General features: G+C 41.1%; 1 protein-coding gene across 1 annotated transcript in view; it reads left to right on the top strand.

Moving 5' to 3' along the window:
- The window catches only part of LOC134354628 (acyl-protein thioesterase 1-like), a 45,279-nt gene extending 33,629 nt beyond the window's left edge, over positions 1-11,650 (top strand). Inside the window, exons 8-9 of the mRNA XM_063063654.1 lie at positions 8,195-8,371; positions 9,675-11,650. Coding sequence (XP_062919724.1) covers positions 8,195-8,371; positions 9,675-9,731 — 234 coding nt within the window. The 3' untranslated portion in view covers positions 9,732-11,650. The remainder of the gene's footprint in view (positions 1-8,194; positions 8,372-9,674) is intronic.
- The last annotated feature ends 13,523 nt before the right edge of the window (positions 11,651-25,173 follow it).

Below are 25,173 nucleotides of genomic sequence, written 5' to 3'. Positions count from 1 at the left end.
TTAAATATTTCAAGCACCTTAAATAAGTAAGGCCATTCTACTCTATCAAAAGCTTTCTCAGCATCTAAAGAGATAACACACTCAGGAACATTTTGTGAGGGGGTATAAACAATATTTAACAGTGTACGTATGTTATAGAAAGAGTAACGACCTTTAATAAAACCCGTTTGGTCTTCCGAAATAATAAAAGGAAGTACTTTTTCTAATCTGTTTGCTAATAGTTTAGAAAAAATTTTAGAATCAACATTTAATAAAGATATTGGTCTATAAGATGCACATTGAGCAGGATCTTTATCCTTCTTTAATATTAGAGAGATTGACGCTCTATTGAAAGATTCGGGAAGTTTACCCAGTTTTAATGAAGCCTCGAAAACCCTACAGAACCATGGGATTAATGAAGATGCAAAACATTTATAAAATTCTGCGGTAAACCCATCAGGGCCAGGAGCTTTCCCCAGGTTCATAGAGGAAATAACATTCTTAATCTCATCAGTGGTAATGGGAGTATCTAGCATAGAAGACATATCCCGTGAAATCTCAGGGAATTCTAGGTTATCTAAAAAATCATTCATATATTTAGAGTCTCGAGAGGACTCATTATTATAAGGAAGAATAAAAATCAAAAAAGGTTTGATTAATCCCCGCATGATCAAGTATCAGTCGATCATTTTGATTATAAATCTGATTAATTTGAGACTTAGTATAATTAGATTTCAATTGGTTAGCCAACAGTTTGCCAATTTTATCACTGTGTACATAAAATTCACTTCTTGTTTTCTTTAATTGGTTTACAATTGAGGACGAAAGTAATAAACTGTGTTCCATTTGAAGTTCAGTTCTTTGTTTATATAACTCCTCAGAGGGAGCTATAACATATTTCTTATCAATTTCCTTAATCTTGTCCACAATTGCCAACTCCTCCTGCTTCAGCTTCTTCCTCAAAGCAGCAGAATACGAGATAATCTGACCACGAATATAAGCGTTAAAAGTATCCCAAAGAATGTTCACAGAAATATCCTCTGTATAGTTGATTGTTAAAAAAAAATCAATCTGTTCATTCATAAAGTTAACAAAATCCGAGTCCTGAAGCAACAGCGAATTAAAATGCCATTGTCTTTAGTTTAGTCTTTAGTTGTCTGAACTTTAATAGAAAGCTTAAGTGGAGCATGATCCGAAATGGTTATAGAGTCATAATCACATTTAATCACTGAAGAAATGAGACGAGAGTCAATAAAGAAATAATCAATTCTTGAATAAGAATGGTGAACATGTGGGAAAAAAAAGAAAAATCTTTTTCCTGAGGATGCAAAAAACGCCAAATGTCTGTTGACCCAGAATCAGAGAGGAATGAATTAATCAAAGTTGCAGATTTATTAGGTAAGGTCCGTAAAGGAGCCGAACGGTCCAAAGCTGGAGATAAACAGGTATTAAGATCTCCGCCCCAGATCAATGAAAATTCATTCAAATTCGGGAACTCATTGAATAATGAGTTATAAAATTCCGGACAGTCCATATTGGGAGCATAAACATTAACCAAAACTACCTTTTTATTAAATAGTAAACCACTAACCAGTAGAAATCTACCATTCGGATCAGAGATAATATCATGTTGTATAAAAGTAACTGAGGAGTCTATAAAAATAGAGACGCCTCGAATCTTAGCGTTAGAGTTCGAATGAAACTGTTGTTCCTTCCAGAATTTAAAAAAACATAGTCTGTCCCCCCTCCGCACATGGGTCTCTTGTAAAAATAGAATTTGTGCTTTAAGTCTCCGGAACACTTTAAAAACTTTTTTCCTTTTAATAGGATGGTTAAGACCATTAGTATTCCAGGAGACAAAATTAATAATAGACTCCATAAACCCTAAAGTCAACCCGCAAAAAGGAGGATTGACGATAGGCTCGACCCACGAACCCGGAAAGGGAACAGAACAAGCAAGAGATACCGGGAAGGAGAACGCAACCAATACTTCAATAGTGTAAATAGCCCAAGAAGAAAAAAACTAAAACGTGAAGCCCCTCCCACCACCCCCCCCCACCCCATGAACCCAAGGCTAAATCTAAAACAGACCAGCCGGAAAGAAGCAAGCACTAAAACTACCCCCATGACTTCCGATAGACGCTCACTAAAAAAAAGTGTAAATATAAAAAAGATCAGCAAATTATAAAACAGTAAAAGAATAAAAAAAGTAAATCAATTAAAACAAACACTTAATATAACAGAGAGAAAGCCAGAAAATATAAAAAAACCGCAACAAACCCCAGACCCTATGAATAAACAAAAAAGAGAAATGAAATTATTAACATAAACTAGTTATAAAAACCTACAAAAAAAGTAGACTTCAAAACTACAAAATTTAAGGCCTCAAAGGAAATACGTAGAATGACGCTGAGGAAATAACCACCCAAAATCCCCTGGGAAAAAGAAAGGAATGACGCAGATAGAAAGAAAGTTTAGCAACCATATTAATTAATCAAAAATAAACTTTTCTGCCCATATAAGGCAAAAAAAAATTAAGGCCAACAGATTCACAACCTCCGATCAAACGGAGATAGTTAAAAATTATGATTAAGATGTTGAAGGTGAAAATTGATCCAGATAACTCTGGGCATCCAATGGAGATTCAAAAAAAACGGAGGGCTTCATCCAACGTACGAATCCTTAGACGTGCTGGGTAAAGCAGCGCTGGTTTTAAATCCATCTTGTAGATTTCCGACATCACAGATCTGTAACGAACCCGTTGATCCCGAATTGGTTTACTGAAATCTTCCACGAATCGGAAATTAAGATCCGAAAAATCAATGTAACCTTTAGATCGAACAAATCGAAACCGTTTCTCCTTGTCTTGAAAGTAATGAAAACGTAAGATGACATGTCGAGGTTTATCTGACTTAGACGAGTATGATGGAACTCTGTGAACACAATCCAATAACGGTGACAACAGGAATTCTGCGGATGCTGGAAATTCAAGCAACACACATCAAAGTTGCTGGTGAACGCAGCAGGCCAAGCAGCATCTGTAGGAAGAGGTGCAGTCAACGTTTCAGGCCGAGACCCTTCGTCGGGACTAACTGAAGGAAGAGTGAGTAAGGGATTTGAAAGTTGGAGGGGGAGGGGGAGGGGGAGATCCAAAATGATAGGAGAAGACAGGAGGGGGAGGGATAGAGCCAAGAGCTGGACAGGTGATAGGCAAAAGGGGATACGAGAGGATCATGGGACAGGAGGTCCGGGAAGATAGACGGGGGGGGGGGGACCCAGAGGATGGGCAAGAGGTATATTCAGAGGGACAGAGGGAGAAAAAGGAGAGTGAGAGAAAGAATGTGTGCATTAAAAATAAGTAACAGATGGGGTACGAGGGGAAGGTGGGGCCAAGCGGAAGTTAGAGAAGTCGATGTTCATGCCATCAGGTTGGAGGCTACCCAGACGGAATATAAGGTGTTGTTCCTCCAACCTGAGTGTGGCTTCATCTTTACAGTAGAGGAGGCCGTGGATAGACATGTCAGAATGGGAATGGGATGTGGAATTAAAATGTGTGGCCACTGGGAGATCCTGCTTTCTCTGGCAGACAGAGCGTAGATGTTCAGCAAAGCGGTCTCCCAGTCTGCGTCAGGTCTCGCCAATATATAAAAGGCCACATCGGGAGCACCGAACGCAGTATATCACCCCAGTCGACTCACAGGCTAAGTGTTGCCTCACCTGGAAGGACTGTTTGGGGCCCTGAATGGTGGTAAGGGAGGAAGTGTAAGGGCATGTGTAGCACTTGTTCTGCTTACACGGATAAGTGCCAGGAGGGAGCTCAGTGGGGAGGGATGGGGGGGGACGAATGGACAAGGAAGTTGCGTAGGGAGCAATCCCTGCAGAATGCAGGGGGGGGGGAGGGAAAGATGTGCTTAGTGGTGGGATCCCGTTGGAGGTGGCGGAAGTTACGGAGAATAATATGTTGGACCCGGAGGCTGGTGGGGTGGTAGGTGAGGACCAGGGGAACCCTATTCCTAGTGGGGTGGCGGGAGGATGGAGTGAGAGCAGATGTATGTGAAATGGGGGAGATGCGTTTAAGAGCAGAGTTGATAGTGGAGGAAGGGAAGCCCCTTTCTTTAAAAAAGGAAGACATCTCCCTCGTCCTAGAATGAAAAGCCTCATCCTGAGAGCAGATGCGGTGGAGACGGAGGAATTGCGAGAAGGGGATGGCGTTTTTGCAAGAGACAGGGTGAGAAGAGGAATAGTCCAGATAGCTGTGAGAGTCAGTAGGCTTATAGTAGACATCAGTGGATAAGCTGTCTCCAGAGACAGAGACAGAAAGATCTAGAAAGGGGAGGGATGTGTCGGAAATGGACCAGATAAACTTGAGGGGATCTCCCATCCACTGCTACCAACCTTATAGTTCCCACACCCCGCACTTCCCGTTTCTACCTCCTACCCAAGATCCACAAACCTGCCTGTCCTGGCCGACCTATTGTCTCAGCTTGCTCCTGCCCCACCGAACTCGTTTCTGCATACCTCGACACTGTTTTATCACCCCTTCTTCAATCCCTTCCGACCTATGTTCGTGACACTTCTCACGCTCTGAAACTTTTCGATGATTTTAAGTTCCCTGGCCCCCACCGCTTTATTTTCACCATGGATGTCCAGTCCTTATATACTTCCATCCCCCATCAGGAAGGTCTCAAAGCTCTACGCTTCTTTTTGGATTCCAGACCTAATCAGTTCCCCTCTACCACCACTCTGCTCCGTCTAGCGGAATTAGTCCTTACTCTTAATAATTTCTCCTTTGGCACCTCCCACTTCCTCCAAACTAAAGGTGTAGCTATGGGCACCCGTATGGGTCCTAGCTATGCCTGCCTTTTTGTTGGGTTTGTGGAACAATCTATGTTCCGTGCCTATTCTGGTATCTGTCCCCCACTTTTCCTTCGCTGCATTGGCGCTGCTTCCTGCACGCATGCAGAACTCGTTGACTTTATTAACTTTGCCTCCAACTTTCACCCTGCCCTCAAGTTTACCTGGTCCATTTTCGACACCTCCCTCCCCTTTCTAGATCTTTCTGTCTCTGTCTCTGGAGACAGCTTATCCACTGATGTCTACTATAAGCCTACTGACTCTCACAGTTATCTGGACTATTCCTCTTCTCACCCTGTCTCTTGCAAAAACGCCATCCCCTTCTCGCAATTCCTCCGTCTCCGCCGCATCTGCTTTCAGGATGAGGCTTTTCATTCTAGGACGAGGGAGATGTCTTCCTTTTTTAAAGAAAGGGGCTTCCCTTCCTCCACTATCAACTCTGCTCTTAAACGCATCTCCCCCATTTCACGTACATCTGCTTTCACTCCATCTTCCCGCCACCCCACTAGGAATAGGGTTCCCCTGGTCCTCACCTACCACCCCACCAGCCTCCGGGTCCAACATATTATTCTCCGTAACTTCCGCCACCTCCAACGGGATCCCACCACTAAGCACATCTTTCCCTCCCCCCCCCGCATTCCGCAGGGATCGCTCCCTACACAACTCCCTTGTCCATTCATCCCCCCCCATCCCTCCCCACTGATCTCCCTCCTGGCACTTATCCATGTAAGCGGAACAAGTGCTACACATGCCCCTACACTTCCTCCTTTACCACTATTCAGGGCCCCAAACAGTCCTTCCAGGTGAGGCAACACTTCACCTGTGAGTCGACTGGGGTGATATACTGCATCCGGTGCTCCCGATGTGGCCTTTTATATATTGGCGAGACCTGACGCAGACTGGGAGACCGCTTTGCTGAACATCTACGCTCTGTCCACCAGAGAAAGCAGGATCTCCCAGTGGCCACACATTTTAATTCCACATCCCATTCCCATTCTGACATGTGTATCCACGGCCTCCTCTACTGTAAAGATGAAGCCACACTTAGGTTGGAGGAACAACACCTTATATTCCGTCTGGGTAGCCTCCAACCTAATGGCATGAACATCGACTTCTCTAGCTTCCGCTTGGCCCCACCTTCCCCTCGTACCCCATCTGTTACTTATTTTTATGCACACATTCTTTCTCTCACTCTCCTTTTTCTCCCTCTGTCCCTCTGAATATACCTCTTGCCCATCCTCTGGGTCCCCCCCCCCCCATCTATCTTCCCGGACCTCCTGTCCCATGATCCTCTCGTATCCCCTTTTGCCTATCACCTGTCCAGCTCTTGACTCCATCCCTCCCCCTCCTGTCTTCTCCTATCATTTTGGATCTCCCCCTCCCCCTCCAACTTTCAAATCCCTTACTCACTCTTCCTTCAGTTAGTCCTGACGAAGGGTCTCGGCCTGAAACGTCGACTGCATCCAATAACGGTGGTTGGTCAGGAAATACAGTAGGAAATGCATCTTTTAAAAGTTGAGAAAAAAACTTCACAGGGTTGTCAGATTCCACAGCTTCACGCACACCAATCATTCGAAGATTCTGCCGTTGCATTCTGGATTCTAAGTCAGAGTTTTTAAAGGTCAGAAAGTCAAGCTTTTTCTTCATTATAGTAATTGTTTCTTCAATTTTCCCCATCTTGAGTTCATTTTGTTGCGTGGATTTTTGAAGATTAGATATAGCTGACTGATGTTCTGTAATAGATAATTGTATTTTATCGATTGAATCGGCAATTTTCTGGAAATTAATTGAAATTTCCAAACGAATCAGTTCCGTAATAGAGGTTGAAATTTCCCTTTGAATTAGACCTGATATAGCTTTCAAAGTCACCAGTGGATCAGTCGGAGGAAGATCGGTACCTTTCGGTCTAACCGGAGGTTTGCCGTCTTTCCCATTTTTTCCATTCTTAGACATAGCAGACCTTAAAAACATCCGATTATCGAAGAGCCCAATTTGTTTCAAAGTATTGTAAAAGTCGATGTCTTAATGGTTAGTTAAAATATAGCTGATCATAAGAAAAGAAACTCAGGTAATGGAGCGAGTCAAGAACACGACTTCACTCCATGAGCTCTACCGGAAGTCTCTACTAAACACAAATCAACATAACTAAGCAATATAACTTGGCAAAACTAAGCGCAATTAGCAGTCAAACTAAATTAGCATTCCAATTACGAAGCAGATTTAAGCGATCAACAAAAAAACTATCATTGACTGTGGCTCACTCTCTCTGGCTAATGAATAGCTAACACAAAACACAAATACATAACTATACTCATTTGCTCCTACCACGCCCCAACCCATGTGACAGAGTACCATAGTAAACATGCCACAAAGTAGAATAGAATAAAATTGTGTGGAACAGGCTGCTGGCAACGGTGGCGGAGGCGGATACGATAGGGTCTTTTAAGAGGGACTTTTGGATGGGTACATGGAGCTTAGAAAAATAAAGGGCTATGGGTAAGCCTAGTAATTTCTAAGGTAGGGACATGTTCGGCACAACTTTGTGGGCCGAAGGGCCTGTATTGTGCTGTAGATTTTCTGTTTCCATATACATGGTTCCAATGGACAGAAAATAGACACATGGATCCTGCAAGTATCAATTCAGTGCCCATTCCTAATTATATTGTGAATATGTTTAAAGTTGAAGAGTGTTCGTTTTCTGTTTCAACTACAAACTTGCAATATATTTATGTTTTCAGTTATAATGCAATCTTCTGTCTTACAATATATTGCTTAATAGGCAAAAGCTTAGGAAAGAATTTTTATTAAATGAGGCTTATTGCCAGCAGTTCTCTGCCCAAACCCAGTTATTTGACTAAACTTGTGCCATGGTTTATCTAGCCATGATTATCTCAGCCGTATAGCAAGATTTATGCAGTTAAATTGTGGGCGTAAATAATTTGCACAATGACAAAATTTGTAATGCATTTGAAGAAAAATACTGTTACTAATGGATTATTTTGATTGTACATTTGCAAACTTTGTATATAAAAGTGTTTTTGAGCTATGTTTGCCATATGTAATGGAAAGGTTAAATAGTAATCTTAATCATTTCAGTCTATATCTGCTGAAAATTGACTATTTGACAAAGAATGTACAAATTTAAATGGAAACATGATCGTAGCATATTTATTTTCTAGGATTTTCATTTATGTATTTTTTTTTAAGAATACATCTCATGATGCTGTGAACGTATCATCAATGATATAACTTGGGGTCATCAGGTGTTTTGAAAATTTCACCCAACTTTTACTCCTGTTTATTTTTATTAATCAGTGTGTCTCTATGTCCTTCTAGTTATTATTGTTGTTTTGTTCCACAGGCAGCCGCTAATAGTCCAAACAAGGATATTCATATTCTTCAATGTCATGGAGAAGCAGACCCTCTTGTGCCTCTAACATTTGGTGATCTTACTGCTGGTAAATTAAAAACTATCATCAATCCAGAAAATGTCATTTTCAAGTCCTACCCAGACATGATGCATAGTTCTTGTTCCAAGGTAAACAATTTTAAAAATCTTAGTTGAAGTTGAATATATTCAAAAAACATTGTCAAAAATTATGGTTGTATTGAATGAATGACATAATAGCCACTTTATCTAGATGTTTTAATGTAAGACTGAAAGAAATTAAATATTACCTGATAACCCTTTTAAAATAGCAGAATTGTTCTTTTCAAAATAGTTTTACTTTGAAACTAAAGACCTTTTAACAATTTTGTGATATTTATGATTATTCTGCCTTCCCCTTTTGACCCCATTTTCACCTGAATGTTCCTTCTCCATTGGCTCAGTGATTAAATAGATTATTTTATATCATACAGATTTATAGACCAAAATATTTTTATTGGATTTTTTTATCTGTATTTGGGTATCTATTCTAAGTCAGGCTGATGAAAGAAGTACCAGATAATCCTACATGCCTGAATTTTAAAAAACAAAACCCCACTTTATTTCGTGGGCTGCATTAGAAAATACATGCCTCCAAATATCCCTTGATCATGATTATCTTTTGTCTTATACCAATATACCCTATCAAACTATTCTTCCCACAGTGGACTCTAGTGAAATAAGAACCTAATCGTTTACAAAATGCAGTGCACAAGCTGTTTGACTCGTTCTCTGCTACTAAAACTTCAAGGATATTAGCAGTCTAGAAGTTGGTTAACTGCCAGGTAAGGCAGTAAACTCGTAAATGCAATGATTTAGGAAAAGATCGGAGATGAAAATATCTCTTTTAGAGGTGGCATATATTTTTTGATACTCAAATACCATTAATAAGTAGTTGGAGAGTTCCATGATCAATCTTCATGGCAATAGGGATTTCAAGAAAGAACTCTTAAGTTTTTGTTAAGCATTTACGTTTTGTAGCTGTGAAATATGCCATGTGATGAAGCATACAAGCATTTGTTTCTTATCATATATTACTTGGGATTAGAAGGTGTGAGAGGAATCTACTTTTTAAATTAGATTAGAGTTAGAAATGACAAAGGTCAGGAAGCCAACACAGGCATGAGATTAGTTTCAGAGTGGAGTACAAAGATATTTGGGCTTAAAATGGTACACTGGAGCTCAGCATTTGGTGATTATAATTGGAGTTGGGGTCCTCATGGTTAATAAGTAACTTTTTTGTACTAGGGGCTAGACTCTACTTGATTTAATCCCTTGAACTGCATTCTATTTAGTGTTATTCATGATCCTGTGGCGGACAGGTGTCGATGTTCTGATTGTCACATTATATTAGAGCCAGTTTTTGGCTGTTACATTGAAACAATTCTAACAGTTTTTTTTCTTTTAAAATTAGGAAATGTTAGATATCAAAGAGTTCATTGAAAAGCAGCTACCTCCAATCAACGAATAAGAGATCAGAAGCATTTTTTAAGAAGCTGCACCAGCATCTGATTGATTGACCCTAATCCTTTCTTTTACTTGCCTCCATAAGATGCCAGTCATCCATCATTTTAACATTTGCATTTTTTCTGAATTTGTATTCTGTAATCTTCACAAAGAAACTTTGCATTACTTGAGACTGTGCTGCCTACTAGTTTATAAATAATGAGCGTTGCAGTAGTCGCAGACAGCATTTCAGATGTTCATCTATGCTCACGCTCAGATGCTCCTCTAAAATGTGAGCATTACTTTTGCTTTGTTCAGACTGAGATTTGTTCTCTCTTGACTAAGTCTGGTATTGGTGAGTGTATGACCATATTGGGGTGGTGGGGGAGAAGAGTTACAAGATAGAAGTTTCTATAATCTCCCAAAATAGACACTTGCCATTTTAATGCAGTAAATCTTGTCATAAATCAAATAAAGGCCATATTTGATAACCAATGGTTCTTGTTTCATATAAGTGTACTATTGAGTAGTTTTAAAGTGCATTTCTTCTCTTTAAAAAAAACATTTTGACATCACATAGCACAGTATAAAAACAAGAGGAAGAAGTGTTCTAATGGAACAACTGTTTCCAGGTTAATGTGTAGTCAAAACTGCATGAAGCCAAGAGCAACATAACAATTGTTACTTGCTCATTTGAATAAATGCAGCTTGTTTAGGCAATATTAATTATGTAATCTGCTATACCAATATAAAAAACAATTCTAAATTGAGAAATTATTAGTTCTATTGTAGTTTTATTCTATATACAGTTCCAAGTTCTAAACTGTGCAGGGATATCTTTATATGATTTGTATATTACAGTTAGATTTGTGCAAAGTTGTAATGATGGATTTGGCTTGTGTACTTTACTTTTTGTATAATGTGGAATTTACCTACATTTTTAAACATGAAAATATGGATACATCTTGGTCTAATACTGTATGTGGGTTGTGTAATACACAATTCTAAAATGCAAACAGGTTTCAGTGACAAGCATGCTTCATAATTCTCAGAGTAGCATGGTGGAATTTAACAGAAGCATCTTACTATCAATGTTTAATTTATTTCTGAAATCTTTTGCTTTTGTACAGGAATTGTTTTCTTAAAATGTTAGTTCCCAAAGAAACAAGTTGAAGTTCCTCTTCAACCAGGTGCAAATTTACCGTAGAGTTTAAAATATATTTTCAGAAATAAATGGTTACAATTGAATGAACATGCAAATTTAAAGGAATGCTTAATTGGATCTAGTAGCAAAAAAAAGTTTGTGGCAGATAGAAACATTTTGGGAATACATTCACAAGAAATGTACCTAACTTCATTGGGTAAAACGTGTGAAGATTTCTGTTAATTGAGTACTCTGCTGTGAAATAAAGACCTGCAGTTTCTGTACAACATGTAAATGTGAAGAAATGCTGCTAACAGCTGATTCACAAATACCTGCCAAGATTAAAATAAATATGCCCTATTTTAGTGCATAAAGTAATTTCAGAAAATGAACTAAAAATATGACTAAAATGCACCAATTGATACTGGACCATTATGACTCTCTTGGGCTATGTATTTTTAATTATTCTCTTCTGAGTTAATTGTAATTGTTTTCTTGTTAAAATTGTTTAAAATATTTTCAAACCAAAATCTTATATGGATAAGATACATAAGTCTCAAATGTCCAGCCTATGACAAATAGACTTCTAACTGTTCTACTTGTACTGATTTGCTGGTTTGTTCTGTTGAACTTTTGTGGGCTGGGACCTCTACAAAGGATTGTCCTTAATGCTGTTGTCTGAAGTGGTGAATAAAACCAAAATTAGAAAAGAAACATTTCTTTGCATCAATAATTTGCCATGTTAGAAAGTACCAAATTAACAAATTGAAGATGGCATTGAAAGTTTGCAATATAATGTAAAGAATTTAAAAATAAAGTTGCATAACACCATATAGGTTTTGGATTAAGTAATATGGGGTGTCAGGGAGGGGTAGCACCTCTGGTGGGGGAACATGTCGTGTCCTTTTTAAGGCAGTTAGTCCACCTTTGGTCCCCACCTGGCACTCAGCTCTCACCTGTGGCTCCCTGTAGCTGTTTGCATGCGACAGCAGCCACAACCCGGGCAACGGCTTCAACAAGCCGGCTAAACCAGGTGAGGGTAGCCGATGGGTCTCAACCCCTCAGTGAGATGGGGAGTTGTCTATCCCAGCACGTGAAGACAGACTCCGGCGGATTGAGCGTACAAGACCAATGGAAGGTCCAACGGTCAAGAAGGCGGTCTCTGAAAGCGTCATGGAACGTGTAGAGCAGGACAAGACACAGAAGACGTCCTGGTCATCCACTGAGCCTAGTCCCATCTCCAGCTGTCTCGACTCTGTCTGGCCACTGGATCCAGATGGGAATTGGGAAGAGAGAGTGAGGCTGACACCGCGCAACTCTCCCTCACTTAAATCCAGATCACGCGCTAGTCTCGACACCATCATAATGGTGGACAAACACATGATGGGTGGTACTGTAGTTATCAAGCTAGACACCTGGATCACCATACAGCTGTGGAATTTAACATCAGTTAATTTTGAAAAATGCTCCCTAGTTCTGATAATCACAAAATAATTTACTGAATTATGTTGAAAAATCCATCATGTTCTTCAAAGAGGAAACCTGTCAACTTTCTAGGGGTTCCCAATCTCTGGTCCAATGACCCCTTTGATTAATGGTAGGGGTCCACAGCATAAAAAAAATGCTTGGGAACCCCTGGTCTAGCCTATAATTTACTCCATATCTATCAATAGTTGAATCTTAAATACCCTCTGAAATGGGCCAATAAGTCTTCCATGGATGGACAAAAAAAAACATTAGAGTCATAGGGTAAAAGTTAGTTAACATCATAAGATTCAAACAAAAAAAAGGTTAATAAGGAATACAAGCATAATTAGAATGATTTTACTGCATCACTACTTGGGTTCTAGTTCATGATGATGAACTCCATCATCAAAAGTTCAACACCTTTAGGTGACTGCAACATTTTTACAGGGTACTAGCTACTGGTGCCATTAAGGACTGGAAGGAGAAATTTCTTCACTCAAGATTTGTGAAGTTACAAGTTATCTCCATCAAAGTACCATGGAAACTCAGTCCTTGAATATATTTAAGACTGATGTTGATAGATTTTTAGGTGTAAAAAGAATCCAGGTAACATGGATAGGGTAGTAAACCTGCCAATGGATATTATCATGTCAGTGAATAACAATCCTGATTGTGATGGGAAAGTAGTGCTGTTAACAGAAATTCAGCCATAATTTCACAAGGTAATAAATCAGACTCAACAGGCTAGACATATTTGACATGGTTACTAAAAAAATGCAGATGTTGGTAATCTGAAATGATAAATAGTTTTCAATTTGAAAAGTTAATTTTGTTTTTTTCAGATGCCTCTGAGTGCTTCTAGCATTCTGTGTTTTTTTATTTTATGCTATTGTTTAATGTAATACAAGTCTTACCCTTTCAAATGAGTTTATTTGAGCTGGCTTCAAAGGGTAAAAACAGTTGCAGCAATCGAGAGGTGTTGAATTTTTGATGATGGGGTCACATCATCTTAGGAACCTAGCAATGAAGCTCTAATATCATTCTAATTATGCTTGTATTCCTTAATAACCTTTGCCTTTTCTTTGAATTTCATGTTATTTTTGGCGCTAAAATCTCATTGACAGATGGCTCAGATCAGATCACCAATATTTGATGACCTCAGATTTGCTACTTAATGTGGGCATCATCAATTTAAATAATACAAACCATTGCTTAATGGTATGCAGCAGTATGCAGCATACAATAAGCTTGAATAGTCATACTGCAATCATATACATTACCAAAGATAATATATGCTGCAGTCTATTCCTGTTTATACATATTTAGTCTTTTTTTTACTTTAAATATTCAAATAAAGCAATTAAACACCTAATATGAACTGTAATTCACTGACAACTGAGTAATTAATCAGACATGTGGAAAATGACAAAGACAGAAAATATGGAAGCACTCAGGTTAGGCAGCATTCCATGGTTTGATGATTGATATAATTTGATGTTGACTCTTAAGAAGTATTCTGTCCTAGGTTCATGTTTTCTTTATATACTAAAGCTATAAGTTGAATAGAGTGCACAGCACAGGATCACTATACTGACATTTATACTCTCTACAAGTTTCCTTTCATTCTATCTCCCTCCTTCTCAGATATATCCCCCTACCCATGTTACCTGGATTCTTTTTACACCTAAAAGCATATCAATACTCAAATGTCCTCTTTCTTCAAGGATCATGGTTTCCCTTCTGCCATTATCAATGATGCCCTCACCTGCATCTCCTCCATTTCCTGCACTTCGGCCCTCACCCATCCTCCCGTCACCACCACAGGGACAGAGTTTCCCTTGTCCTCACCTATCACCTCACCAGCCTCCTGATCCAGCACAATATCCTTCGCAACTTCTGCTACCTTCAACAGGACCCCACCACTAAGCACATCTTTCCCTCTCCACCCCTCTCCTCTTTCCACGGGGATCATTCCCTCCGCGACTCCCTGGTCCACACGTCCCTCCCCACTGATCTCCCACCCGGCACTTATCCCTGCAAGCGTAAGTGCTACACCTGTCCCTACACCTCCTCTCTCACCACCATTCAGGGCCTCAAACAGTCCTTCCAGGTGAGGCAACACTTCACTTGTGAGTCTGTTGGGGTCATCTATTGCACCCGGTGCAGCCTTCTGTACATTAGTGAGACCCGACGCACATTGGGGGACTGCTTCGTCGAGCACCTCCGCTCTGTCTGCCACAACAGACAGGATCTCCCAGTTGCCACCCACTTCAACTCTGCTTCACATTCCCATTCGGATATGTCCATACATGGCCTCCTCTACTGCCATGATGAGGCCAAACTCAGGTTGGAGGAGCAACACCTCATATACCATCTGGGTAGTCTCCAGCCCCTTGGCAGGAACATTAAATTCTCCAACTTCCGGTAATTCCCTCCCCTGCCTTCCCCCAACCCAGTTTCACTCTGCCCCCTCCTCCAGCTGCCTATCACCTCCCTCATGGTTCCGCCTCCTTCTACTACCAATTATGCTTTCCCCTATTCTTTCTTCACCTTTCCTGCCTATCCCCTCCCTCATCCGTTGATCTTTCCCCTTACTAGTTTTTCACTTGGCTCCTACCAGCCTTCTCCTTCCCACCCTCCCCCACCTTCTTTATAGGGCCCCTGCCCCCTCCCTCTTCAGTCCTGACAAAGGGTCTCAGCCCAAAACAATGACTGTTCATTTCCACGGATACTGCCCGACCTGCTGAGTTCCTCCAGCGTCTTGTGCGTGCTGCTTTGACCCCAGCATCTGCAGAGTATTTTGTGTTCAATATTAGTCTTATTCAAGGACTGCATTTCCATAGTGCTTTAATATAGGAAATTCTTTAGCTTCACAAATCTTGAAAGAAGAAATTGCTCCTTCCAGTCCTTAATGGCACTGGTATCTAGTAAAAAGATGTAGAGGTGTTGAAATTCCGATGATGGGGTCACATCATCCTGGAACCTCAGTGATGAATGAACTAAAATCATTCTAATTAATGATTCTCTTTCCTTTCTCCCAGTACCAGGACCTGCCCATCACCCATACCTTCCAAATGCTGGCTCCCACCTCCTTCCTTTTATTCTATGGTTGCCTGTCCTCTCCAATCAGATTAGATTGCCTCTTCCACCTATCATCTCCCAGCTTCTCACGTCCTTTCAGTCCCCCCCCATCACCCATCACCTGCCAGCTCGTGCTCCTCCCCTTTCCCCCTCCCTTTTATTCTGGCTTCTGCCCCCTTTCTTTACAGTCTTGGCCCAAAACATTTTCTGTTCATTTCCTTTCATAGATGCTGCCTGACCAGCATTTTGTGTGTTTAGGCAAATACTTCTTCTTTGCATAAGGAAGCCATATATATATATATATATATATATATTACACTAAATGTATTCCATTAGAGCCTTACATGCAGTGCCCTGCAGAAGTAGTCAACCCCAACACAGTAAACAGGGATTTTGATCAATTAACTGAGATTTTTTATTTGTGACTCTCATGCTCATTTTTTCTCCCCATATCAGAGCCCAAAAAAAATTCTAAAGCATGAGAAACTATAAATTCAAAAACTGAAATGTCAGCAGTTCAAAAGTATTCATCCCCACTTCCCCCAAACTCACCCCACCCTTTGCTCAATACTCTTGTACCATTAGTAGCTATTACAGCCAGTAGTCTTTTTGGACAAGTCTCTATTAGCTTTGCACAACATGATGAAGCAAGATTTGCCCATTCCTCCTTGCAAAATTGCTCAAATTGCCAGGTTATTTGGACAGCAGTGGTGGACAGAATTCTTGAGGTCTTGCCAGAGATGTTTGATTGGGTTAGGGTCAGGCCTCTGACTGGACCACTCAAGAATATAAATTTTCTGCACTTGAAGCCACTCTATAGTTGCTCTGGCAGTGTGCTCTGGGTTGATATCCTGCTAAAAGACAACTTCCGCCCCAGTTTAAACTTTCTGGGAGAGGCTAGCAGGTTATTATCCAGGATCTCTCTGTAGTTAGCAGCATCCATCCCCTTCCGTTAACCCCTTCCATACCAGATGCAGCGATTCAGATTGACAGGTTTACTGTACACCGTCAGTATAGATCTAGATCTCAGAAGCAGAGGTGGAGGAGTATGCCTCATCATCAACTCTTCTTGGTGTACAAATATATCAGTGCTGTCCCAATTCTGCTCACTAGACCTGGAATATCTAGCAGTAAAGTGCCATCCTTTTTACCTGCCACGGGAGTTCACCGGGGTCATTTTGGTAGCACCTCAGGCCATTGTCAATCAAGCTTTAGATGATCTGAGCAATGGGATCAACGTGCCTGAAATGGCACACCCTAATGCCTTCACCATCGTTTTGGGAGATTTTAACCAAGCCAGTCTGAAAAAAATCACTAAGCAACTACCATCAACAGATCACTTACAATACCAGAGGAAACAACATACTGGACCATTGCTACACCACCATCAAGAATGCCTACCATGCTATTCCACGCTCTCACTTCGGGAATTCTGATCACCTGGCTGTACTTCTACTCCCTGAGTACAGGCAAAGGCTGAAGACTGCAGTACCAGTAGTGAGGACCAAGAAGGTATGGACAAGGGAAGCACAGGAACACCTACAGAACTGCTTTGAATTGGTGGACTGGACTGTATTCAGGGATTCATCTTTGAACCTGGATGAGTATGCTGCAGTTGTTACTGACTTCAAGGCCACCACCATCGTCCCCGTGCCGAAGAAGTCTTCAGTGTCATGCCTCAATGAATATTGTCCCGTTGCACTCACATCCATCATCATGAAGTGTTTTGAGAGGCTCGTCATGAGGCACATCAAGACCCTGCTGCCCCCCTCACTGGACCCCCTGCAGTTAGAGTATCGTCTCAACCGCTCAACAGACGACCCCATTGCCACTACCCTCCACCTGGACAAAAAAGACATGTATGTTCGAATGCTGTTCATAGATTTCATTTCAGCATTCAACACAATCATTTCTCAGCACTTGATTGGAAAGCTAAGCCTGCTGAGCCTGAACACCTCGCTCTGCAACTGGATCCTAGACTTCCTGACTGGGAGACCTCAGTCAGTCCGGATCGGGAGCAGCATCTCCAACGCCATCACACTGAGCATGGGGGCCCCCCAGGGCTGTGTGCTCAGTCCACTGCTGTTCACTCTGCTGACCCACGACTGTGCAGCAACACACAGCTCGAACCACATCATCAAGTTTGCCGATGACACGACCGTGGTGGGTCTCATCAGCAAGAACGATGAGTCAGCATACAGAGAGGAGGTGCAGCGGCTAACGGACCGGTGCAGAGCCAATACCCTGTATCTGAATGTGAACAAAACAAAAGAGACGGTTATTAACTTCAGGAGGACACGGAGCAACCACTCCCTGCTGAACATCGACGGCTCCTCTGTAGAGACCGCTAAGAGCACCAAATTTCTTAGTGTTCACCCGGTGGAGAATCTCACCTGGTCCCTCAGCACCAGCTCCATAGCAAAGAAAGCATAGCAGCATCTCTACTTCCTGCAAAGGCTGAGAAAAGTCCATCTCCCACCCCCCATCCTCACCATATTCTACAGAGGATGTATCGAGAGCATCCTGAGCAGCTACATCACTGCCTGGTTCGGAAATTGCACCATCTTGGATCGCAAGACCCTGCAGCGGATAGTGAGGTCAGCTGAAGGGATCATCAGGGTCTCTCTTCCCACCATTACAGATGTTTACACCATATGCTGCATCCACAAAGCTAACAACATTGTGAAGGACCCCACACACCCCTCATACAAACTCTTTTCCCTCCTGCCGTCTGGCAAAAGATACCGAAGCATTCCGGCTCTCACGACCAGACTGTGCAACAGTTTCTTCTCCCAAACCATTAGACTCCTCAATTCACCAACCTACACACACACACACTCAACTGAATACTACTCCACTCCCTTTGCAATTTTTGCTCATTTCTGTCTCAATTCCTGCTAAAACATTGTTTACATTTATATCATTTATTATTACATTGTAATTTGTCCTTTACTGTGCCTGTTGACTTGTTTGTTAATTACTGTATTGTACTGTCTTGCACTGTCCTGCACTTTATGTAGTCCCGTGTAGGCCTGAAGTCGAGTGTCGTTTTGTGTTGTTTCATGTAGCACAATGGTCCTGGAGGATCGTTGTTTCGTTTTTACTGTGTACTGTACCAGCAGTTATGGTTGAAATGACAATAAAAGCTACTTGACTTGACTTCATTAAAACCTGTGTGGATGAGTGTGTGCCTACAAAGACCTACTGTACATTCCCAAACCAAAAGCCGTGGATGAACCAGGAGGAACGTTGTCTGCTGAAGGCTAGATCTGTGGCATTCAAGTCTAGCAATCCAGGCCTGTACCAAAAAACCAGGTATGATTTGCAGAGAGCTATTTCAAGGGTGAGGAGACAATTTAGAATGAGATTAGAGGCGACATCGGATGCACGGCAACTCTGGCAGGGTCTGTAAGATATTACTTCCTACAAAGCAAAATCCAATAGCATGAATGACAGCGATGCTTCACTACCAGATGAACTCAATGCCTTTAATGCACGCTTTGAAAGGGAGAACACAACTACAGCTGTGAAGATCCTTGCTGCACCTGATGACCCTGTGATCTCCATCTCAGAGGCCGATGTTAGGCTGTCTTTTAAGAGAGTGAACCTTTGCAAGGCAGAAGGTCCCAATGGAATGCCTGGTAAGGCTCTGAAAACCTGTGCCATCCAACTAGTGGGAGTACTCAAGGACATTTTCAACCTCTCACTGCTACGGGTGGAAGTTCCGACTTGCTTCAAAAAGGCAACAATTATACCAGTGCCTATGAAGAATAATGCGGGTTGCCTTAATGACTATCGCCCGGTAGCACTTACATTGATAGTGATGAAATGCTTTGTGAGTTTGGTCATGACTAGACTGAATTCTTGCCTCAGCAATGACCTGGACCCATTGCTATTTGCCTATCACGACAATAGGTCAATGGCAGACACAATCTCAATGGCTCTCCACACAGCTTTAGACCACCTAGAAAACACAAACACCTATGTCAGGATGCTGTTTATCGACTATAGCTCAGCACTTAATACCATCATTCCCACAATCCTGATTGAGAAATTGCAGAATCTGGGCCTCTGTACCTCCCTCTGCAATTGGATCCTTGACTTCCTAACCGGAAAACCATAATCTGTGTGAATTGGTGATAACATATCCTCCTCGCTGACGATCAACACTGGCACACCTCAGGGATGTGTGCTTAGCCCACTGCCCTACTCTCTATATACACTAGGCATAGCTCAAATACCATCTATAAATTTACCGACAATACAACCTTTGTTGGTAGAATCTCAGGTGGTGACAAGAGGGTGTACAGGAGTGAGATATGCCAACTAGTGGAGTGGTGCTGCAGCAACAACCTGGCACTCAACGTCAGTAAGACGAAAGATCTGATTGTGGACTTCGGGAAGGGTAAGACGAAGGAGCACATACCAATCCTCATATGGGGATCAGAAGTGGAGAGAGTGAGCAGCTTCAAGTTTCTGGGTGTCAAGTTCTCTGAGGATCTAACCTGCTCCCAACACATTGATGTAGTCATAAAGAAGGCAAGACAGCAGCTATACGTCATTAGGAGTTTGAAGAGATTTGGCATGTCAACAAATACACTCAAAACCTTCTATAGTTGGACTGTGGAGAGCATTCTGACAGGCTGCATCACTGCCTGGTATGGAGGGGCTACTGCACAGGACCAAAAGAAGCTGCAGAAGGTTGTAAATCTAGTCAGATCCATCTTGGGCACTAGCCTACAGGACGTCTTCAGGGAGCAGTGTCTCAGGAAGGCAGCGTCTATTATTAAGGACCTCTAGCACCCAGGGCATGCCCTTTTCTCACTGTTACCATCAGGTAAGAGATGCAGAAGCCTGAAGGCACACACTCAGTGATTCAGGAACAGCTTCTTCCCCTCTGCCATCCAATTCCTAAATGGACATTGAACCTTTGAATACTACCTCACTTTTATTTAATATACAGTATTTCTGTTTTTGCACTTTAAAAAAATCTATTCAATATATGCAATTGATTTACTCGCTTATTTATTATTATTATTTTTATTTTATTTATTATTTTTTTCTCTGCTAGATTATGTATTGCATTGAAATTCTGTTGCTAAGTTAACAAACTTCATGCCACATGCCAGTGATAATAAACCTGATTCTGATTCTTCCCATTACTCCTGACCAGGTTTCCCAGTCTTCTACTGAAAAGCATCTCCATAGCATGATATTAGCTCCAGTATACACTAGCAATGGTATCACCTGGCTGAGACGCAATATTAGATTTACGCAACATGTACCACCTAGTCCCTTGAGGCCAAAAAGTTCTACTTTGTGACCATAAGACTTTCTTTCACAGTTTTACAGTATCTTCTAAGTGACACTTTGTGAAGAGTTCACAGGAAAGAAAATGATTTTATTTTTAAGCCAGTGCTTCTTCCTTGCCACTCATCCTTCTTTCGTACAAGGCCTCAGAGATTGTGGAGCCATGAACTTCATCTGCAGTAGCTGTACTGACTTCTGCAGCTCACTCAGAGTGACTGTTGGCATCACAATAACCTTCTCTTACAAGTTCTTTTCTTCTCCGGTGACTCACTTTGGAGAGGTTGCCTGACCTAGGCAGTGTGGCTGTGGTTTCATATTTTTCCACATTTTCACAATGGACTGCACAGGGTTCCAAGGTATGTTCAGTGCCTTTGAGCTGGTCTTGTACCCTTCCCCAGATATGTGCTTCTCTGTTATCATTTCCCTGACTTGTCTTGAATGTTCTTTAAATTTTAGTTTGGTATGTTGAAAATCTGCCAGACTGTTTGACCTTACAGAGAGAATGTATTGTAAACAGGTATAGATGTGCTAAGTGGCAGGGAAGACTTTTCTGTGATGGACTGGGCCGTATCCACTACTTTTTGTAGGATTTTCTATTCAAGGGCACTAGTGTTTCCATACGAGGCCAAGATGCAGCTAGTCAATAAACTCTCCATTGCACATCTATATATGTTTGTCATTGTTTTAGATGTCATGTTGAATCTTGGGAAACTTATAAATGGCACTTTACGTGCTGGACCCAGGAAGATCCTCTGAAAAGATAACACTGAGGAACTTAAAATTGCTGACTCTCTCCACCTCTGATTCCCCCAATGAGGACTGGCTCATGGACCTTTGTTTTCCTCCTCCTGATGTCACTAATCAGCTCCTTGGTCTTGCTGACATTGAGAAGTTGTTGTGGCAACTTTCAGCCAGATTTCCTACATGCTGATTCTTCACCAGCTTACAATGCTTCCTTTGAATTGCATATGTATATTGATACCTTTTCACACAAATAGTCTAAAAGCTTCTGAAGACAGAGAGCCAGACACCCAAAATTAATATTGTGAGGGCTGTCTCTGAGTACACGTATATCCTGAGTACAGAAAAAAACTATTGCTTATACCTGTAATCATATTTTATATGCTAAGTGACAACATCATTCTGGTCTGCTGGCTTAAAATCAAGTCACCATGGTACAAAAATCTTACCCATGTTCCCTGGCTTAATGCAGAGCAATTAACAAAACCCCATTGTCTTAAAATTTGGCTCACAGCATATGCAAACACCTCCTGGTCACCATTTTGAAAACCATATCTATTAGTCTGTGGTTCTTTTAACTTCAGTTTACTGCTTGTAATTTACAATAAAAACTGAAGACTGGTTCTTGCTTGAATTAATGTCTGCTATAATTAAATAACTTCAGAGTACTCCCTAACAATTAAATTATGAGGGACATAAGTAGAATTGATAGCCAGTCTTACCCATGATAGGGGTGACTAATATAGGTTTAGGGTGAGAGGAAGGAAGTTTTAAGCATGATATGGGGAGTAAATTCTTCGTAAGGTAGTTGGATTCTGAAGTGAACTGCTAGTGGTGAGAACAGTAACAACATTTGACATCTGGACATGTACTTAAATGAGCAGTGCATAGAGGGATATGGAAATAGTACAAGCAAGTGGGATTATTATAGATGGGCATAACAGTCAGTATAGATAAAGTGGGCTGAAAGGCCTATTTTTATTGTGCAACTCTATAATTCTGTTCAAAGTTAAAGTAAAATTATTATCGGTCTGTATATGTCACCATTTACTACTTTGAGATTCATTTTGTTGCAGGCACTGCAATGGGCAGATCAGACCCAAACAATTCCAGTGTCCAGAAGGCACAGTAATTAGTGTACAAGCAAAACAAACTAACAAAGCTAATTTATCATAAAAATAGAAAGCACAAATAAACCACATAAAATACTACATGCTAAGTCACAAAGATTTCCATAAAGACTTCAGGGCTCACAATTCTTAGTCACCACTTGATTGCTGCTGGTGTTGGGGAAATTCCAAATCCAACCCACTTGTGAACCTACTGCTGGATCCTGGACACCGATCACAATTTCCAGTCTAGACAAAGTCCAAAGAACCCAGGGAACGGTACCCCAATAAATATGAGTTGCACAAGAGACACAAAGAGACAGACAAACTTTTCATCTTTTGTTCTCATGTCATTAACTCAGCTTGGTCTGTTTCATTCAAGCAACTCGTGTTCGTTAATACAGTATTCAGCGAAATTTTGTTGTTCACATCCATCAGTCCACCAATGTTTTGAACTTAACATTCCATTAGTTATAAAAGAACATTAATAATACATATAAGTAATAAACCCAAATCCAAAAATGAATCCATCAAGCCAATTTAACAGACACTAAGACTGAATCCATCAACCTAACTCTCAAAGTGACCAACAGACATTTAGTCATTCATGGACAGCCTCATGTTAATGGTGTCTGAGACGAAGAAAGAACCAGAATCAGGTTTAATATCACCGGCGTATTTTGTGAAATTTGTTGACTTTGCGGCAGCAGTAAAATGCAATACATAATAATAGAGGAAATTGCAGAATATATATATAAATTAGTTAAATTAAATAAGTAGTACAAAAATAGAAATTAAAAAATAGTGAGGTAGTCTTCATGGGATCAAAGTCCATTCAGAAATCAGATGGCAGAAGGAAAAACACTGTTCCTGAATCATTGAGTGTGTGCTTTCACACTTCTGTACCTCCTTCCTGCTGGTAGCAATGAGAACAAAGGATGACCTGGATGATGGTGTCCTTAATAATGGACACCGCCTTTTTGAGGCATCGCTCCTTGAAGATGTCCTGGATACTATGGCCGCTAGTTCTCATGATGGAGCTCACTAACTTTATAGTTCTCTGCAGCTTACTTCAGTCCTGTGTAGTAGCAACCCCGCCCCGTACCAGATGGTGATGCAGCCAGTTAGAATGCTCTCCATGGTGCATCTGTTTTTGGAGACATATCAAATCTTCTCAAACTCCTAATGAAATATAGCCGTCATTGTGCCTTCTTTGTGGCTGCTTCAATATATTGAGTTCAGGTTAACTCAGGAAATTTTAAATTTCTCACTCTTTCCACTTTTGATCCCTCTATGAGGACTGGTGTGTGTTCCCTATTCTTACTGTTTCTGAAGTCCACAATCCGTTCTTTGGTCTTACTGATCTTCAGTGCAAGGTTTTTGCTACAACACCAGCTGATATTTCTTACTCCTGTATGCCCTCTCGTCACCATCTGAAATTCTGCCAACAATGATTGTATCATCAGCAAATTTACACGTGATATTTGAGCTGTGCCTAGCCACACAGTCATGGGTGTAAGAGAGTGGAGCAGTGGGCTAAGTACACATGCCTGAGGTGCACCAGTATTGGTCATCAGCGATCCACACTGGTTAGGAAGTCAAGGATCCAGTTGCAGAGGGAAGTACAGGTCCAGGTTCTGGAAGTTCTCAATCAAGTCTGTAGGAATAATGGTGTTAGATGTTTAGCTATAGTCAATAAACAGCATCCTGACATAGGTATTTGTATTGTCCCGGTGATCCAAGGCCGCATGGAGAGCCAATGAGATTGTGTCCACCGTAGACTTACTGTGGTGATAGGCAAATTTCAGTAGGTCCAAGTCCTTGCTGAGACAGGAGTTAATTCTAGCCACAAACGACCTCTCACAGAACTTTATCACCACAGATGTGAGTGCTACTGGATGATAGTCATTCAGGCAGCTCACCATGCTCTTCTTGGGTACTAGTATAACTGTTGCCCTTTTGCAGCAAAGAGAGATTGAAAACGTCTTTGAACACCGCTGCCAGCTGGTTGGCACCGCTTTTCAGAGCCCTAAAGTAGAAGGAGATGAGTTATTAACTTCAAACTTTCTGCATTTTCACTCAAAGAGTTGAACTACACTTGCATGTAACAAGAGCTGTATAACTCATCTCCTGCTACCTAAGGCCACAAACTTATCAATCACCCCTGCTGTGGACCACCTGGAGGTCTAAGACGCCCTCGTTACATGCACGTGCAGTTCAACTCTTCGAGTGATAATGCAGAAAGTTTGAATAACTCATTTCCTTCTACCTTAAGCCACAAACTTATCAATCACCCCACGTACAGTCCAGCTGCCATCAACAAACATTAGACTTTAACAAACCTACAGTGTTTAACTTGTACAGACATTCTACACCCTGCAAGCTCACAAAGTTAAATTGTCATTTTGAACTGTTCAGGCATTCATTCAATGTTTTACAAAATTTAATCTAACACAGGCATGTACAGGAAAATAAAGAAATACAAAAGAACCTATGAAGAAGTATAAAGACTGGCAAACAACTAATGTGCAAAACAAGACAAATTGTGTAAATAAAAAAATACTGAGAACTGTAGAGTCCTTCAAAGTGAGTATGTTGAGGTGAGTGAAGTTATC

The sequence above is a fragment of the Mobula hypostoma genome, chromosome 1, assembly GCF_963921235.1.
Source record: "Mobula hypostoma chromosome 1, sMobHyp1.1, whole genome shotgun sequence".
NCBI lineage: Eukaryota > Metazoa > Chordata > Chondrichthyes > Myliobatiformes > Myliobatidae > Mobula > Mobula hypostoma.
This window is presented reverse-complemented; position numbering and strand designations above follow the sequence as displayed.